Source organism: Mirounga angustirostris, unplaced genomic scaffold (genome assembly GCF_029215605.1).
Source record: "Mirounga angustirostris isolate CCGP_5_RB_7025 unplaced genomic scaffold, mMirAng1.0.hap1 SCAF_12, whole genome shotgun sequence".
In the NCBI taxonomy this organism is placed as follows: Eukaryota; Metazoa; Chordata; class Mammalia; order Carnivora; family Phocidae; genus Mirounga; species Mirounga angustirostris.
Window position 1 is genome coordinate 87,493,717 of NW_026991720.1, and position 17,771 is coordinate 87,511,487.

At 45.7% G+C, this 17,771-nt stretch overlaps 2 protein-coding genes across 5 annotated transcripts in view; one reads left to right on the forward strand and one right to left on the reverse strand.

Annotated features, from left to right (window-relative positions):
* The window catches only part of PUS7 (pseudouridine synthase 7), a 55,109-nt gene extending 42,410 nt beyond the window's left edge, over nt 1–12,699 (reverse strand). The window contains exons 1-4 of one of the 2 annotated variants that reach the window (XM_064575404.1): nt 12,461–12,699; nt 2,388–2,820; nt 1,211–1,316; nt 978–1,079 (exon numbers count right to left, since the gene is read on the reverse strand). In XM_064575404.1, coding sequence (XP_064431474.1) covers nt 978–1,079; nt 1,211–1,316; nt 2,388–2,820; nt 12,461–12,587 — 768 coding nt within the window. In that variant the 5' untranslated portion in view covers nt 12,588–12,699. The remainder of the gene's footprint in view (nt 1–977; nt 1,080–1,210; nt 1,317–2,387; nt 2,821–12,460) is intronic. The other variant, XM_045864865.2, reaches the window with a different exon arrangement.
* A 3,552-nt stretch (nt 12,700–16,251) lies between these two features.
* RINT1 (RAD50 interactor 1) overlaps nt 16,252–17,771 on the forward strand; it is a 32,976-nt gene continuing 31,456 nt past the window's right edge. For 2 of the 3 annotated variants that reach the window (XM_045864866.3, XM_045864867.3), the window contains exons 1-2: nt 16,252–16,428; nt 16,871–16,916. In XM_045864866.3, the coding sequence (XP_045720822.1) occupies nt 16,387–16,428; nt 16,871–16,916 (88 nt within the window). In that variant the 5' untranslated portion in view covers nt 16,252–16,386. The remainder of the gene's footprint in view (nt 16,429–16,870; nt 16,917–17,771) is intronic. The other variant, XM_045864868.3, reaches the window with a different exon arrangement.

The following is a 17,771-nucleotide window of genomic DNA, read 5'->3' on the forward strand; positions in this document are numbered from 1 at the left end:
ATGGGGCTGGATCTCACGACCCTGAGACCATGACCTGAGGGGAAATCATGAGTCGGATGCTTAACTGACTAAGCCATCTAGGTGCCCAAAAATGATATTTTAAATGTACTAGGGTAAATAAAATATATTGTTAAAATTAATTTCACCTGTCTCTTTTTAAGCTTTTAGGAGATTTAAAATTAAAAACATGGCTCACATTAGAAGTCCACTGGATAGTACTAATTGAAAATAAAATTTTCATAACAAAAGGTTCTGAAAAGGCATCCACTATTCCATTTAGTAGCTGAGCTCTCCTTTTCCTCAACAGCAGAAGCAGACTCAAGTTGAGCAAAGAAATTTCCCTTCTCTTTCCCCAACTCCTCTCCCTCCAAAGACCCACTTGAGACCCAGAGGCTGCAGGAGGCAGAGTGAGAGCCACGACCGCCCTATCAGGCCACACATCTGATTGTCAGGCTGTCCTACTTTGGCTACAGACACCATGTGACAGAAAGGTTACTCTTGGTTCCAAACAACACATTTCTTTGATTTGTGGTCATGTATAAAATTTTCTTAAAACAAAAACGTAACTTTTTTGCTGCAGTTTATCTGGATACTGGTTATCTGCCACTGATAAAAACATTTTTTTTTTTTTAAGGTTTTATTTATTAATTCAACAGAGAGACAGAGCCAAAGAGCACAAGGAGGGGAACAGCGGAGGGAGAAGCAGACTCCCCACTGAGCAGGGAGCCCGACCTGGGGATCGATCCCAGGATCCCGGGATCATGACCTGAGCCGAAGGCAGATGCTTAACTGACTGAGCCACCCAGGTGCCCCGATAAAAATATTTTTAGTGTAATGGTCTTTTAGATCAAACAGAGCAAGGTCATCCTTTTGCTAACTATTGTAATTTTTCTAACAGACACTTAGATATGTTCACCCAAAAAAGCAGCAACCAAAACCCTAAAAAAAACTTTTCCATACATTTTTGTGCTATTTACCTCGATGGCAACACTGGTTTCCTTATTCTTAAAAAGCTGGAGCTCTTCTAAACGCTGCTTTTCTTCAGCTGTCAAAACCGTAAATATATCTTCTGAAGGATCCTTGAAAATAATGATGAAACTCCCAGTGAGTCACACACAGAATTCGAAGCTGTTAGAGATCTATATTTCTAGGATCTCCAGGAAATGCTATTTTATACAGAAAGTGACTTTTGCTGGACAGCTGCTCTTACCTCTTCATCCACCGGGACAGACAAGTCATCCAAATGGCTGATCTGTCCATCTTTTCCTATTTCGTGAACAACGAAGTCGGAGTATCTGATGAAAAGGGAACACAAACTTTCAAAGCATTAACATTTTACTTCCTATTAAATTGAGGAGAAAGTTTATCAACATCAAGCTTTGCTGCTGTACAAAACAGGGATTTAAAAAAAAAATCTTCGGTACAAAGTTCATATGGAGTTATTTCTTCTGGTTTCTTAATGAATTCCAAGCTACAGCTTGGCTTTGCATTAGAATGTAAAGAAAAGACCCTCTGAACTTCTAGAATATTCTTTCAGAGAAATGCATAAATCAAAGCTTAGTAATGTTACAGAGACAGTCCATACTAAAGTGAATCCTAAATATGGCATGGTTAATTAAATCAGAACCTAATAAATCTACCATGAACCAACCTGAAGCTTACCTTTATGCTAAATACACACATTATTTAAAATCCTCTCAAAAACCCCAAGGTGGTATTGGGACCCATTTTTTGGACAAGCTACCAAGGCTCTGAGTTAAGTAAATGCAGTAACTGGACTAGATTCACACCCAGATCCATCTGGGTCTAAAGACTACCTGCTTTCTACCATAGATGTGGCACATTCAGGTGAGAGAGTTGAGTTTAAGATTTAAAGACCAATTCAAGAGAAAACTCAAAAACCATTTAAAATAAGGTATTTTAAAGAAGTGAACAGGGGCACCTGGGTGGCTCAGTCGTTAAGCATCTTCCTTCGGCTCAGGTCATGATCCCAGGGTCCTGGGATCGAGCCCCGCATCGGGCTCCCTGCTCCGCAGGAAGCCCGCTTCTCCCTCTCCCACTCCCCCTGCTTGTATTCCCTCTCTCGCTGTCTGTCAAATAAATAAAATCTTAAAAAAAAAAAAATTAAAAATAAATAAAAATAAAAATAAAGAAGTGAACAGCACTCATTCACATATGAGCAAGGCATGCCACAAACATTTTTAGTTACTCATTTCATCTTTAAATGGCTTCATCTGACTATTTAGGCGGCTCTCCTCCATCCTATTCCTTTGTGACCATCAGTAAACAATGTGTGGGGATAGAAAGCTAAATAGAAGAACCTATTGCTGATTTCTTTCTCAAGAACAAATAGAATGAAAATAACTTGACATGTAAATGAAACATACCTTTCTTTCAAGATGCCTGAGAATCCCTGATGAGAACTTACAAACTTGGTGATGCCAACGTCAAGTTCAGTGAGGCCGTGCTTCATCATGTCTGCAAAACTCTCAGCTTCCTCCTCCTCCTCACCCTCCTCCGAAAGGCCATCTTCTTCCTCCTCTTCCTCTTCTTCCAACTGCACATCAGAATTCTTTCTACCCTCTCTGGCACTTACAGCTGCGGGTGGCCCAGGCACATGCACACTGCCGGGCGGAGAGACATGCTCCAGCCCATCCTGACCTGTGGTCAGACAGCCGTCCAAGACCTTCTGTCTTTTTGCCTCCTCAGCTGGGGCCACACTGTCATTATCTTCGACAGCATGAGACCCACGTTTCAGCGACACACCAGTCACTTCTGTCAGCTCCATTTTTAAAGCTCCAAGAAAACATTTAAGAGAACCTTTTAGGAAGGAAGAGAGGGCAGGAAGTAACCATCACTTCAGTTAAGAGGTGGGTTTCAGCAAACAGAGGCACAATTAACTTTGTTCCTAGGGTCCTAAAACTCATTTATTAAAATAGTTCTTCCTAATGCTGGCACAGAAAAATGGCACAACACTTCTGCAGAGAATTTGAGAGTATGCATCAAAAACCTTAAACAAAATGTATGTCCTTTGATCCAGAAATACTGCTTTCAGGGAGTATCCTAAAATAATTAAAATAATTAAAGCACTTTTGTTAAGTGCTTAAAGTTCTAGCTGTAAGGATACTCATCTCAGTGCTTTTATATTAGCAAAAAACTAAGAACAATGATGCCTGGGTACGTAAACTGAACAATACGTAGAAACCATGTGGACAGAAAACTGGGCAAGGTGGTTACTTCTAGGACAGGGTATGGGTGGCTGGGTACAACAGGGAGACCTGCTGTTTTTACTGAATACTGCAGACAGGTCACTTGAACTTTGTTTCACGAAGATTATTATCCTTTCGAAAAACTGATTAAATAAAAATAGTGCAGGGTGCCTGGGTGGCTCAGTCAGTTGAGCGTCTGCCTTCAGCTCGGGTCATGATCCCAGGGTCCTGGGATCGAGTCCCGCATCGGGCTCCTTGCTCAGCAGGGGGCCTGCTTCTCCCTCTGCCTGCCTCTGTCTCTCTGATAAATAAATAAAATCTTAAAAAAAAAAAAAAGAGTGCATAAATACACTTACATGAACGCATACTCATACCATATTAAAAAAAAGCAAGGGGGATGCAGCATTGTTTATTGGGTATAGAGTTTCAGTTTTGCAAGATTAGAAAGAGTTCTGCATACTGGTTGCACAAGAGTGCAAATGCACGCAACACTACTGAACTATATGCTTAAAAATGGGTAAGATGGGGGCACCTGGGTTAAGCGTCTGCCTTCCGCTCAGGTCATGATCCCAACATCCTGGGATCAAGCCCTGCTCAGGGCTCCCTGCTCAGGGCGGAGTCTGCTTCTCCCTCTGCCCCTCCCCCCGCTCATGCTCTCTCTCAATAAAATAAAAGTCTTACCAAAAAAAAAGAATAATGTTACATGTTCTGTGTATTTTGCCACAGTTTAAACAACACAGATTATCATTTAACCAGCCCACACACAATGTAATGAGGGCAAGTCTAAGAAGCCATACATACTTCCCAGTACTGAGCAGCTTGCCGGAGGGGTAACATGTGGCAATCAAAATAAATACATTTATCTAATTTGATCTTACTTGATGCTCTTGGTGAAATAAGGATAAAAGTTTTCCTATGCTAATTCTATAGGGAGATGATATAATTAACATGCTATGAACTTAGTAAGCAAACTCATAAAGAACATAAATGAGCAGAAAATTAATATTCTAAGGTTCTCCAAGGCCTAGTTAACAAGAAACCTAACTATAGAAGCATCTACAGCAGAATAATAATAACAATGAACTAAAGTTTAAGAATCCACATTTGCGGGGCGCCTGGCTGACTCGGAGGAGCGTGCGACTCTTGATCTTGACAGTCATGAGTTTGAGCCCCAAGTTGGGTGTAGAGATTATGTAAATAAATAAATATTTTTTAAAAAATTTGATCTTGCCTCATTGTCAAAAATCTAGAATGGAAAGAAAAGTAAAGAAAAAGACAAATACATGCACAAAATGAAAGAAAAAAGGATAATGGTGACTACAAAAAAAAAAATGGGAGAAGAGGTACAGAAAGATGCCAATAAAATAAATTTCCTTTCAAAGACAAAAATTTAAATAAAGAAAATGGAAGAAACTAAGAAACTGGAACAGACGTTGACCATAGCTAGTTATACAAAATTACCTCTATTTCAAATAAGAAAGCATTTACTCCTTATTTGTTCTAAGCAAAGTATAATAAAAAAAGAGTATTGGCTCATGAAATGCTGATGCTATTTCATGCTCAAGTTCTGTCACCAAAGCTGCCCTCACAGGGCCTACAGGCCAGTGAGGGAGACACCAAGGGCACAGGGGGTCACTTGGGGACTACGGGAACACACAAGATTTCAGAGGGCGCTGGTGGTGAGGCTGTCAGAGAAGACCCTTTTCCTTTTTTTTTTTTTTTAAAGATTTTATTTATTTATTTTTTATTTATTTGCGAGAGAGAGAATGAGAGACAGAGAGCATGAGAGGGAGGAGGGTCAGAGGGAGAAGCAGACTCCCTGCCGAGCAGGGAGCCCGATGTGGGACTCGATCCCGGGACTCCAGGATCATGACCTGAGCCGAAGGCAGTCGCCCAACCAACTGAGCCACCCAGGCGCCCGAGAAGACCCCTTTCCTAATGGAAGACCAGAAATGAACACCTGAGCCAAGTCTTGAGGACCGGGTAAGGTCACAGAAAGTGGGGAGGAGGCTGTTTGCGGGGGTGGGGGGTAGGGGTGGTAGCAGGGGCAGAGACACGGAGGCATGGGAGAGCAAGGAGCACTGGAAGAGGCCCAAGGAGCTCATCACACACCATGGAGGGGGAAACACACAATGAGAGTCTGAAGCTAAAGCTAGGGGGTGAGCAGATACTACAGCAGGCAGAATGCAGGGAATTCCATCTTGAAAACCAAACCACCGCCGGACCTGTGAGTTCGAAAGATTTCATGGCACCTCTTTAAAGAGAAACTGGGGTTAGCTGGAAGACTAGGTGGAGGCTACAGCCAAGGGACACCTGACTGGCTCAGTCAGAAAAGCGTGCAACTCTTGATCTCCGGTTTGTGCGTTTGAGCCCCACGTTGGGTGTAGACATTACTAAAAAAATAAACGTAAAAAAAAAAAGAGGGTAGGGCCGAAATTGAGCCAAGAAATGAGCACAACATGATCTAAAGCTGAGGCAAGGGCGACAGAAAGGAAGTTTGGATTCAGGGGCATTTAGGAGGTGGTAGGAACAGGACTGAATGACAAATGTGGGCAGCAAGAGGAAACACTCGAGGATGACTCAGGTTTGCTGCCTTGGGGACCTGAGGGGACAGGGGGAGCCCCTCCTGGCACGGAAACCCTGGGCAGAGAAGCAGGTGGTGGGAGAAGACAATGGTACTGTCATGGTACTCATGGTACTGTGGTGTCGAAGGCACCTCGGAACATCCGGAAGCCAGGCACTACCCTGTGGGACCCATATTCCTACCCCCAACCTGCAACGGCTTCCCAGTGACGATACTTCTATCCTAGCTGGCATGCCAGGCTCCACCAGGAAATCCCCATACCTTCCCAGGCCTGAGCTCTCAGCAGGGAGGAAGCACAACCAGTAACAGCCACTTCAGCAGCCTGGCTCAGGGACTTTAAGTCAGCAGGATGTCTCCCTCCTTCCCAGAATGCAGAGGATTCATCGAGCTCCTTCTCCACAACTGACAGTCATAAGCCTTGGTGGGAACACCAATGATTTCCTCTGCAGAAATGTCTGCGCCATCCTGCGTTGGCACTGCCCACCATCTAGAGATCCAATCGGTACCATGATCTCCCACAGGCCTCGGAGAACTCAGGCCCTGCCCCCATGGGTGCCTGTTTTCTGCCTGACTGCTCATGAGCTCTCTCCAGCTACTTTGTAGACTTCTTGGAACAGGTGCTGAAACTGTTCCCCACCTACAGAGATCAAAGTCACACCAAAAAGCAAACTACTAAGGAAACAGTGGACCTGGACAACCAACCACCATGAATGGCCACTAACATCACAACAAACAGACAACCAGACACACTGCATGCCCCTGAAAGCACATGCTATTATCTGTGAAGTATTTTTTTTTTTATTCTTATTTATTTGACAGAGAGAGAGCGAGCTAGAGAGGGAACACAAGCAGGGAGAGTGGGAGAGGGAGAAGCAGGCTTCCCACTGAGCAGGGAGCCAGACCGTGGGGCTCGATCCCAGGACCCCGGGCCAAAGGCAGATGCTTAATGACTGAACCACCCAGATGCCCCTCTGTGAAGTATTCTTACTGACTGGAACTCGATGTCTAATTGGTAGGTTAGATGCCATACAGGGACAGAAGGTTTTAAACACCACCACAGGGAAGGAACCAGCAAAATTCTGAATGTGGGAAACTCTACAAGGACAAAGACAATTCCTTCACTAATAAACAAGAAGGGGAAAAAGAGGGAGGGGAGCTTACAGACAAACTTATAAAGAAATGTAATGAGTGGATCTTTCTTTAAACAAGTCAACTGTTTAAAAAACTGGGACAATCAGGGATGCAGAAATACTGGGGATATTTGATGACATTAAGGTAGTACTGTCAATTTTTTTTTTTTTTAAGAGTGAGAGCATGAGCGTGCGAGAGTGTGCAGAGGGAGAGGGAGATTCTCAAGCAGGCTCCTCGCCCAAGTGGAGCCCGACATAGGGCTCTAACCCACGACCCTGAAATCATGACTGAGCCGAAATCAAGAGTCGGACAAGAGTTGGACACTTCGACTGAGCCACCCAGGCGCCCCAGTATTGTCAACTTTTGAAGGTGTGATTATGTTACTGTGGTTACAGTTAAAAATAGACTCCTTATGTTTTAGAGATACAAACTAAAATATTTATGGTTGAAAAATTATGAAGTCTGGAATTTGCTTCAGAATAATTTACCAGTGGTGAATGGAAGTGGAGCAGGTATAGATTTAAAACCAAGTAGGTAATTACTGAAACTGAGTGATGGGAACATCACACCTTCTTCTTTGAGCTTTTATTTTTATTATAAAAAATTTCAGGGGCGCCTGGGTGGCTCAGTCGTTAAGCGTCTGCCTTCGGCTCAGGTCATGATCTCAGGGTCCTGGGATCCAGCCCCACATCGGGCTCCCTGCTCGTCAGGAAGCCTGCTTCTCCCTCTCCCACTCCCCCTGCTTGTGTTCCCTCTCTCGCTGTGTCTCTCTCTGTCAAATAAATAAAATATTTAAAAAAAAAAGTTTCAAACCTATAAAGTATAAAGAGATACGCAAACTATTCTGTTCCAATCAAACCACTGATTTTTTCCATTCTTCTGTTCCTCCCTCTGCCGTCACCTGTTCTTCAAACATGTCCCAAAAAACCATCTCTCCCACCCTTGCTTCTTCAAGTGCCCCAAACCTCAGCATCTGTGCACCACCGCTCAACACTCTGGCTCACTGGTGTGGCTCCATGATCCTTGCTAGCCTCCAACCAAGTACCAACCCTGCTGTCTGTGTCTGTGCTCCTGGTTGCTGCTGGAGAAAATCACACCCGGTCAGGAGATTCCTCTCTTACAACAGCCATCCCGGGTCAGGGCAGGCTTCTCCCAGTCCTGCTGGCCATCCACAAAGAAAATGGGGATCCTCTGACAGACACACCTCTTTCCGGCATCTTCACAAGACCACTTACTATAACCATTTCCCTAAATATGGCAACCCTCTTAAAAGAATCCATAGTCACTTTAACTCACTCACTCCTCAGCACCGCACTTGACCCCCTCAACAAACATTCACCGTGCACCCAGCACCCGGCATTCTTCCAGGCACTGCGAAAAGACATTGTGGCAAATCAAACACATGCCCCGCTGGTATGGAGCTAACATTCGGGGGAAGATCTGGCTTCTGCCTCAAATTGTTTCTTTAAAGTTCAGCGATGGCTTCCTTGTGCCAAAACCACAGCCCCTCCATCCTGGCTTTAACCGACACCTTTACCCGAGACATGGCTCATCGCTTCGCTTCCTTGAAACTCTGCTTCTCCTCCTTGCCTTTCTCCTGCCTCTCAAGCTGCTCTCTTCCCTTCCTTCTCTGGGGCCACTTAAATGTAGGGATCTCTAGCTTCCTACCCCAGTCTTGTTCCCTGCTCACTATCCAATTTTCCCAGCCAAGACCCATCTCCAACGTCCTGCAACCAGCGATGGCAGCTAAGCAGCGGCAGAAGTGCACAGGGAGCTCATTCAAGCCTCTCCTCCGCCCTATGGCTCAGAGAGGGACATGAGCATCCCCAGAGATTCCGCATCTGGCTCCAGCTTACACAGCTCCAAAGAGCTGAACCAAATGCTCAAATTCAACATGTCCTAAACTGATCTCCTCATTTCCCACCATCAACACTCATCTTTTGTGCGTGTTCACATTACACTTCTTAACTGAAGTCAGAATATGGTCATCACCTCAACTCCTTGCTCTCCCCTCTGCCCACATCAGTGATTTCATGAATACAATTCTAGAAGGTTTAGAACAGCACTGTCATGCCTACCATCCCTGGAATGAGAATATAGGCAGATCATGCATATAATAGTAACACCCACTGGTTTCAACCCAATCTAGGTTCTGCTGTTCACTCCGTGGGTTACTTGCCCTCTCTAGGCTGAGGTTTCTTTCTCTGTAAAGCTGAAAAATGATGACTTGCTCAGAGGTCTGTAATAGCTGTTCCTATTCAACTGTTGGTCATTAATATTTATTATGGATGGTTTTCACAGCAGAACTGTATTGCTGAGTCTGGGGAAAAAACAAAGCTTCTTATGCTTCTTTTGTTCTCTGGGCTAATGATTAAGCATGGTTTCCTCATTCAAATACCATTTAATTTTAAGAGACCCTCACAGCACTGCCAACACACCAAATAAACAGGCCTTTAATATTTTTTGGCAGTCTTTTTCTTGATACTTGTGGACACTTGCCTAATCTCTTTTTCTTGTTATATTTAACTGTAAAGATGAGCTCATTAACTAATCTCACTTTTGTGTTTCAAATTAAATTATAGTTTTCATTTGGTTTAGCCAATGGCCCTATCACAGACATTAATTATTAAAGTATACATAGCACCAATGACTATAAATCTGGTAGTATATATTTTGCCAAGTTCTTTCAGTGGGCCTCAAAGACGAAAACATATTTAACTAGAACAGCTGTGCAAACTTCTGGACTAGGAGAGAGAGAACTCAAATTAGTATCGTTTTCATGAACAAGAACTATATAGAAGGGAAGACTAAAATGCAATATACCCATCACCGGGCTAACCCATCCCCCCTCCCCCCTCCCCTCTAAAACCCTGTTTATTTCTCGGAGTCCATAGTCTCTCATGGTTCATCTCTCGTACTGCATGGAGCACTGGGTGTTATATGAAAACAACGGGTCATGGATCACCACATCAAAAACCAATGATGTATTGTATGGTGACTAACATAATAAAATTAAAAAAAAAAAAAGTTAAAAAAGAATAAAATGCACTATAATTTTTAAAATGGGGGGAGGGAGGGAGCAGATCTTGTGAACACGGAAGAGGCTGGGAAGAATTCAATCAGAAAGATAAAACCACCCTGACTGCCCAAGTATGATTTTCCTAAGGAAATCAGTTTTGCATTCAGGAAAATCCAAATATACATATTCAAGCACTGTACCTCACAGCTGTAAAAAATGAATGGCTTTTTAAAAAGGGGAGGAAGGGTGGACGGTACAGCTTCATGAGTTTTTTAAATGGTATTTAAAAAAAAATGTTTTTAAAGAACTGTTATGCTGCACAAATACGCGATCCAGAATAGTAATCACAGTCAAGTAATCTAGACCAAAAGCTTGATTCTGGAACCAAGAAGAGAAAGAATCTACTGCTACTTTCCGATGAACTTCAAAGTCCTACACAATTTTTTGAAGGGAGTACTAAAAAATGGGGTTTTGTGTCTTTTATACTCCAAATGACCCAAATGAGATAAGGAATATTACAATTTTAACAGTATTTTAAAGTCTTTTTCATTAAGATTAGATTCACCAATAAGCTTCCCTTTATACCCACAACAAAAATGTTTAGCATTCTCAAAACTGTAATACAACACTGATAGTCCCTTAACATATTTCTTGCAAAATGAACATCTTAAAAAGGCCATTATCAGTCTTAATCCTATGTTCAGAATACAACATCCACTTTTTAAATGCATCCATCCTCTGCAAATTGTCAATAATCCCTTTAGCTCACAATAAACAGCCCTTTCCTTAGGGCAGAGCACACACTACACTCTAATATGCAAAATCATTAAGTCCATTAGATTCATTAATTCCACAAATATCTGTGCACCCCTTATGAGTCTGGCACTATTCTAGGCACTGGGGAAAAAGGGACAATTTCTTGCCCTCATTAAGTTTACATATATTTAAAGATATATCAGTGAATAAAATAATAATCTCAGAAACATGCATGCATAAGAGCTACAAATAAAGCAGAGTAAAGGGAAGAAGAGGAAGAGGGGTGCTCTTTAGTGAAGCATCTCTAAGGAGGTGTCCTGTGAACCACGACTTGAAGGAAGAACTAGACATGAAAAGATGTGTGTGGGGAGAGTCCAGGCAGTGGGACCAGCACAGGTAAAGGACCCGAGTCAGGAGCAAACTTAGTCAACAGATCAGCTGGACTGTAATTTGTCTCCTACTTGGGGGCAAAAGCTATGTTTTATTAATGCCTGTATCATCCCAGCTTCTACCAAAAGTTATGTGCAAAAGGAGTTGTTAGGGGTGCCTGGGTGGCTCCGTCAGTTAAGCGTCTGCCTTCCGCTCAGGTCATGATCCCAGAGTCCTGGGATGGAGCCCTGCATTGGGCTCCCTGCTCAGCGGGGAGCCTGCTTCTTCTCCCTCAGCCTGCTGCTCCCCCTGCTTGTGCTCTCTCTCTGTCAAATTAATAAAATATTTAAAGAACAAAACACACAAAAAACAAAAGTTGTTAAATTAATATATACAGACTGTTGGCTACTTGCCTAATGACTGAACAAAATCACTGCCTATCCGTCCCCTTTCAGTGTGAGTGTACTGGTTGCTTTTTGACAGATCCCTCAATTGTCAAGGCATCCCCAAACCAATGGGGCATGCCTGTTTTCACAGATCAGATTGGAGACTTGAAACAAAAGCCCTTCGTAATTCTGTATTGTCGGAATGAAAAAAAAAAAGTGGTCTGACAGCGCGATCAAATATTTGACAAACGAAATTCCCCAAACCCTACTTCCTGGCAGGCGCTAATAACCCAGGCAACAAGGATGTCCTTCTAGACCTCTCAGTGCAGGGCTGGCGGTAAGGACTCAGTGCGGATGAGTTTTCAAAGGACAGCAGCACCTCCAACATCCACTCATTAAACACGGACCCGGCGGAGGGCTAGAGAAAAACACTCCTCGGCCCCAACCTGTTCGCTCCTACTCTGGGAAAAGTGTACAAAACAAGCAGTCAGCTGAGTGCCTCCCAGGCGTGCAGTAGGCTCGCAGTTAAGTAGTGATGGATGAAAACGAGGAAGAAAGCACGTGGGCTTTACCGGGCAGAAGACCAGCCCGGCGAAACACCGGAGCTATAAGGGGTCCGGGACAGAGGCCGGTTTTCTCCCCAGCGAGAATTTAGGGAGCGCCGGGACGAAGAAAGGGAGGAGGGGGGCCTGGATCGGCGGGCAGCCAGCGGCGCGGGGAGCGGGGAGGCGGGGAGGCGGGGAGGCGGGGAGGCGGGAGGGCGCGGCGCCCCCTGCCGACAGGCCCCGGGATGGGGGGGCGGGGCTGGCACCGCGGGAGCAGGACCGCCGGGCTCCAGCCGCGCTCCCGCGGGCACGGTCCGTAATGGAGGCGCCGCGGGCGCGCCACGGGTTCAGGCCGCGGCCCGGACGCCTTCCCCGTCCGCACTGCCCTTCGGGGTGGGGCCCTGGGGCCGGGCCGCCGGCTGGCCGCGGAGCCCGGGGTTGCGGCGAGGCCGCGCACTTACCCGGGGCCTGAGAGCGCGGGCGCGGCACGGGCCGGGCAGCGAGGGCGCGGACGCGCTGCTCCGGGCGCAGGAGGGCGGCGGCGGCGAAGGCCACTCGGAAGAGCCAGCTGCGAGGGCGCCCAGGCATAGGCAGCGCGGTCAGCACCTTCAGCCCCCGGGGTACGGGGCGCGCGGGTGGACTCCCCGGCGGCCGAGCTCTCACACGTGCCGCGCAGCGACGCGCCGCCGCTGATCCGCCCCACCCCCGGGGCGGAGCCCGGCCTCCGCCGACGGCCCCGCCCCCGCGCCAGCCCCGAGCGGCGAGGCCCCGCCCCCTCTCCGCCGCCCAGGGTCCCAGCGGCCTCGCGGAGAGGAATTTCGCTGGTAACCTGCGGCATGGTCCGCTGCGGGTTGGGGAGACCCCTGCGGCTCATTCGCCTGAGCCTTCACCCGGGCAAACAGTGATTTCATCGTGCATCAGAGAGTCCTTTAGACAATCTTTAGGACTTCTAAAGTGGCGATGGCCGTACAAATGTTTGCTGTATTTTAATAAAGGTTTCTTCTACATAGTAAGGCCCTTTTGTGTTGCTCTCCACACGCAGCTAACTTAAAAGAATAACTTTAGGGCGCCTGGGTGGCTCAGTTGGTTAAGCGACTGCCTTCGGCTCAGGTCATGATCCTGGAGTCCCGGGATCGAGTCCCGCATCGGGCTCCCTACTCGGCGGGGAGTCTGCTTCTCCCTCCGACCCTCCCCCCTCTCATGTGCTCTCTCTCATTCTCTCTCTCTCAAATAAATAAAATCTTAAAAAAAAAAAAGAATAACTTTAGGGACTATATTGTTCTATATACAATTCCTTCAAAGTGCAGAGAATCCAAGAGAACCATTTTCCCACTTCTTCGATTTACCCCTCCTGCTTGACGGCTCCCCAATAGGATCTGCTTCAGGAAAACTGATCATTAGCAAGTTTGTGCTTCTGTGTGAATCAAAATCAAACCCATTACTCCTTCCACGCTCTTCAAGTAGCACACGTTTTGCAACCAAATCCAGGCCTCTAATAGCTTTTGCGCATTTAATATTTTGCCAAATTTCAATCCTTAGTGAAAAAGCTGTGTTATTTCAAGTCCTATTTCTGTTAGATTTCTGGGGCTTTTTTTTTAACTGTGGTAAAATACAACATAAAATTTACCATTTTAACCATGGTAAAAGTTTACAATTCAATGTTCAGTTTAAGTTCAGCGGCATTAAGTACATTCACACTGTTGTGTAACCATCACCTCCATCCATCTCCAGATCTCCTTTCATCTTGCGAAGCTGAAACTCTCTACGCAGTAAATAACAAACTCCCCAGTCTCCCGTCCTCCTACCCCTGGCAAGCACCATTCTACTTTTTGTCTGGGTGAATTTTACAATGTAGGTAACTCACGTAAGTGGAATCGTACAGTATATGTTCCTTTGTGATTGCCTTATTTCCTTACTGTTCATCCATGTTGTAACATGTGTCAGAATTTCCTTCCTTTTTAAGGCTGAATAATATCCCATTACATATTTATATAACCACATTTTGTCACCTCTCATCACTTGCATTGCTTCCACCTTCTGGTTATTGTGAATAATGCTGCTATGAACATGGGTGTTCCAATAGCTATTGGAGACCTTGCTTTCAATTTTTTTTTTTTAAGATGTTATTTATTTATTTATTTATTTATTTTTTAAGATTTTATTTATTTATTTGACAGAGAGAGACACAGCGAGAGAGGAGATACAAGCAGGGGGAGTGGGAGAGGGAGAAGCAGGCTTCCCGCGGAGCAGGGAGCCCGATGCGGGGCTCGATCCCAGGACCCTGGGACCATGACCTGAGCCGAAGGCAGACGCTTAACGACTGAGCCACCCAGGCGCCCCAAGATTTTATTTATTTTTTGACAGAGAGAGAGAGACAGCGAGAGAGGGAACACAAGCAGGGGGAGTGGGAGAGGGAGAAGCAGGTTTCCTGCAGAGCAGGGAGCCTGATGCGGGGCTTGATCCCAGGACCCTGGGATCATGACCTGAGCCGAAGGCAGAAGCTTAATGACTGAGCCACCCAGGCGCCCCTCTCCTTGACTTTCAAATTACATCCTAACATGTATGTTAGGTATAATATTCGGGATCCTGCTTTTAACCCACACCAGCACTATGCATTGCTAAGTGCCTAACATACACAATGTATCTCGTTTCATCCTTATTATTGCCTCGTATTCTGTCCATCTTAGACTGCCTCTCTCCACTCCCCAGATGGTAGTCAATTGTTTTCTGTGCTCCCTCAGTCATTGCAAACATTTCTGTTGTTGAACCTACTGCTTTCAATCTTAAATTTTTTATTTTCATTTCTATTTCCCTTACCAGAAAGTGAATTCTTCAGAAGCAAACATTTGGGTTTAGAGCAATCTTTTTTTTTCCTTTAATGTTTTTATTTTTATCAGAGTTATGCATGTCTGTGATTTAGAGTCAAATAATTCGATAGAAATCTTGTAAGTTGCAATGAAAGAGCAAAGACTGCACCCCCAACCCTGTCTTACCAATTTTCCCCTCCTCAAAGGCAGTCATTTCACTTTTTTTTTAAAAAAGATTTATTTATTTATTTTAGAGGGGGAGGGGCAGAGGGAGAAGGAGAGAGAGAATCCCAGGCAGGCTCCCCACTGAGTGTGGAGCCTGAGGTGGGGCTCAATCCCACAACCCTGAGCCAAAATCAAGAGTCAGACACTTAACAGACTGAGCCACCCAGGTGTCCCCATTTCGCCTCTTTTAACTGGTTATTTACCTTCATTTCTCTAAATAAAATGTTTACATAGTTATTTCTCAGTTTTTCACTTTTAAGCATTATCTATTGACTTCACTAAGTGCAAGATGAGTATTTAGCTCTTCTTCCTTTCCCCATCCCTTCTCGCACCTCCACCACACTTCTCATCTCTTTATCTGCTCAATCTAGTTATACTGTCCTTTTTAAATAGGTTTGTGTTTACTTCATTATGACTAGGTGAACATTACTTACATCTTTGGTGAAGTAGTATACTATGATTATTTCTCTTTTCTTGTTCAGCCTTTTGTTTTTCCTGCAGTTAACAATTATCTTATTTTGATTTAGTACTCATCACTAAGCCCAGTCCAAACTTTTTAATGATTTTTTCAATCTCTGCCTCCCAAGATTTAGATAGGTGAGGAGTTCTATCAGTTTCATCTGTCTTAAGGAGTCTCTCCTGGAGCCTTCTGGACCTGCACCAATCCATGTCTGGTGATGACTGTTGTTTGAGACTCTCAATTCATTTCTCTCCTGCATTGTATGTTCTGTTTCCTATATCCTATGTCTTCTTTTTCCTTTGTTTAGTCCCTCATTTTAGTAGAGCACAACCTCCAGAAGCATCCTGAGAAAGGAGAAGTAAATGAAAGGGAAAGGACAAAGAAGTGAAAAATAAGAAAGAAAAAATAAGAAATTAGAGAACCACTCCAGGGAATCCAAAATCTGAAAAATAAGAGTTCCGAAAGAAAACAACAACAGGGGTTAGGGAAGAAATGGTCGTCAACAAAAAGTTCAAGAAAACGTCTCCAAACTAAAAGCCATGAGTTTCCAGGTAAAAAAGGCCCCCTGAGTGCCCAGAGAGGTGGAGGTTTTTCCGAGGTTGAGAAGGACCGCCCCCCCCACCTCCTTTGTCCGGAGAGTCTTTGGCCAAGGCCCACTTCCTGAGCGGCCGCGCCGGCCTCCTGCCAGCAGGGGGAGCCACGGCGCACGGCTGGCGACTGCGTGGGCAGGGCCTCTCTGGGAAGAGAGGAAGAAACCAGAGAGACGGAGGGGAAGTAGCGGTGGCGCGCAGCCCCACAGTCTCCCAGGCTGAGCGGGTGTGTGGCCGCCGGCCGCCGCCGAACTCTACAAGCCACGCTGGCTGCGCATGGAGCCGAGGACTCGCGCGGAGGCGGGATGCCCCCGGCCGGCGAGATCGGCGAGGCGCCGGCAGCCCCGGTGAGGCGGCCCTGGTGACCCGGGGGAGGGACACTGGTGACCCAGTGAGGCGGCACAGATCTCCCAAGGGAGAGTGTGTCTGTAAGGTGGCCCTGGCGGCCTGGGGACGTGATTTCCGAGGCCCGGGGGAGACAGCCCTTGCAATCTGGTGAGGGGGCACGGACCTCCCAGGGGAGGTGGTCCCAAGGCGGTAATTCTGGCGAGCCTGGTGACATGACACAGAGCTCTCTAGGGACGTGGCCCTGGAAGCTGGGCGCGGTAACTCCAGCCGTCCTGGGGAGGTGGCAGAGGTGGTCCCAAGGGCCACCTGCATCAGATGGCCCTGACCCCTCAGGGAGGCCCCAGGGGCCTCATGGGGCCCCAGTGGATGCCCTCTGCGAATCTTGTATGAGTTCCCCGTATCTCCTTAGTCTTACCGTGTCCGTCGCACCTGTTCTTCTAGTGCTGCTCTGAAAGTGCTGACGAAAGGAAGGACGTCGAGGAGAAAAGTAAGCAGACTCGAAACACCTTAGCATTCTCTACCCAGCCATCTCTCCAAAACTCAGCCCTCCGCGGTCTGCAGCGAAGCGCCTTGGCCTGTTATCTTTTAGATGAATCTCTCTCTCTCTTTTTTGTACAATATGCTTGCATAGTATTAAGTACTGATTATCATTATATACGTATCTTTCTTTCTAAAATTGTAAAATATGGGATGATTTGGAGATAAGCACTTCCTGATCCCTACTTAGTGCAGGGACTGATGTGGATTTACTGGAGTGCTGCCCTTCATACTGGATTCAGAATGATTGGGGCCTGTCTGTTATTTTAATGAAGCATCAGCTTATCATGCATCAGGAATTTGGAGGGGCTAATGATCTGGGAGAGATGATAGAGTCAAAATGGTAATTGCTTAGTTGTACTTTACCTTCGGTGAATTTACCATTAAAAGTTGATCTGGGAAGAAGAGTACAAGCGATAACTTATTTCCTGGATCTTGGTCTGGACAAGGAAGAGGGAAAAGGTCAATACCTCCATTTCCTACCTAGGACAGGAGCAGGAATGTCAGGAATGTGGACATTTGTCATTCTACTTTAATGAGCTAAGCATGGCAGGCTTTGGAAATCAAGGAGTCTTCAGGGACGTTTAAAGTGAAATTTATTAGGGCAGGAAGGGGAAAGGCATGTAACAGCTATCTCATCAGAGGGTTTTTGGTTCTTCTGACCATGGCAAGTAGTCTAGAATGAATAGTGGTAGGAGGAAGGGTGTCCACATTACTGCAGTGGCTTTAGGAGTTAGGCTTGCCCTTAACATTGCCTGCTGATACAGTCTGCCTCAGAAGGAAAGTTCTAAGTAGTCCATAGCAC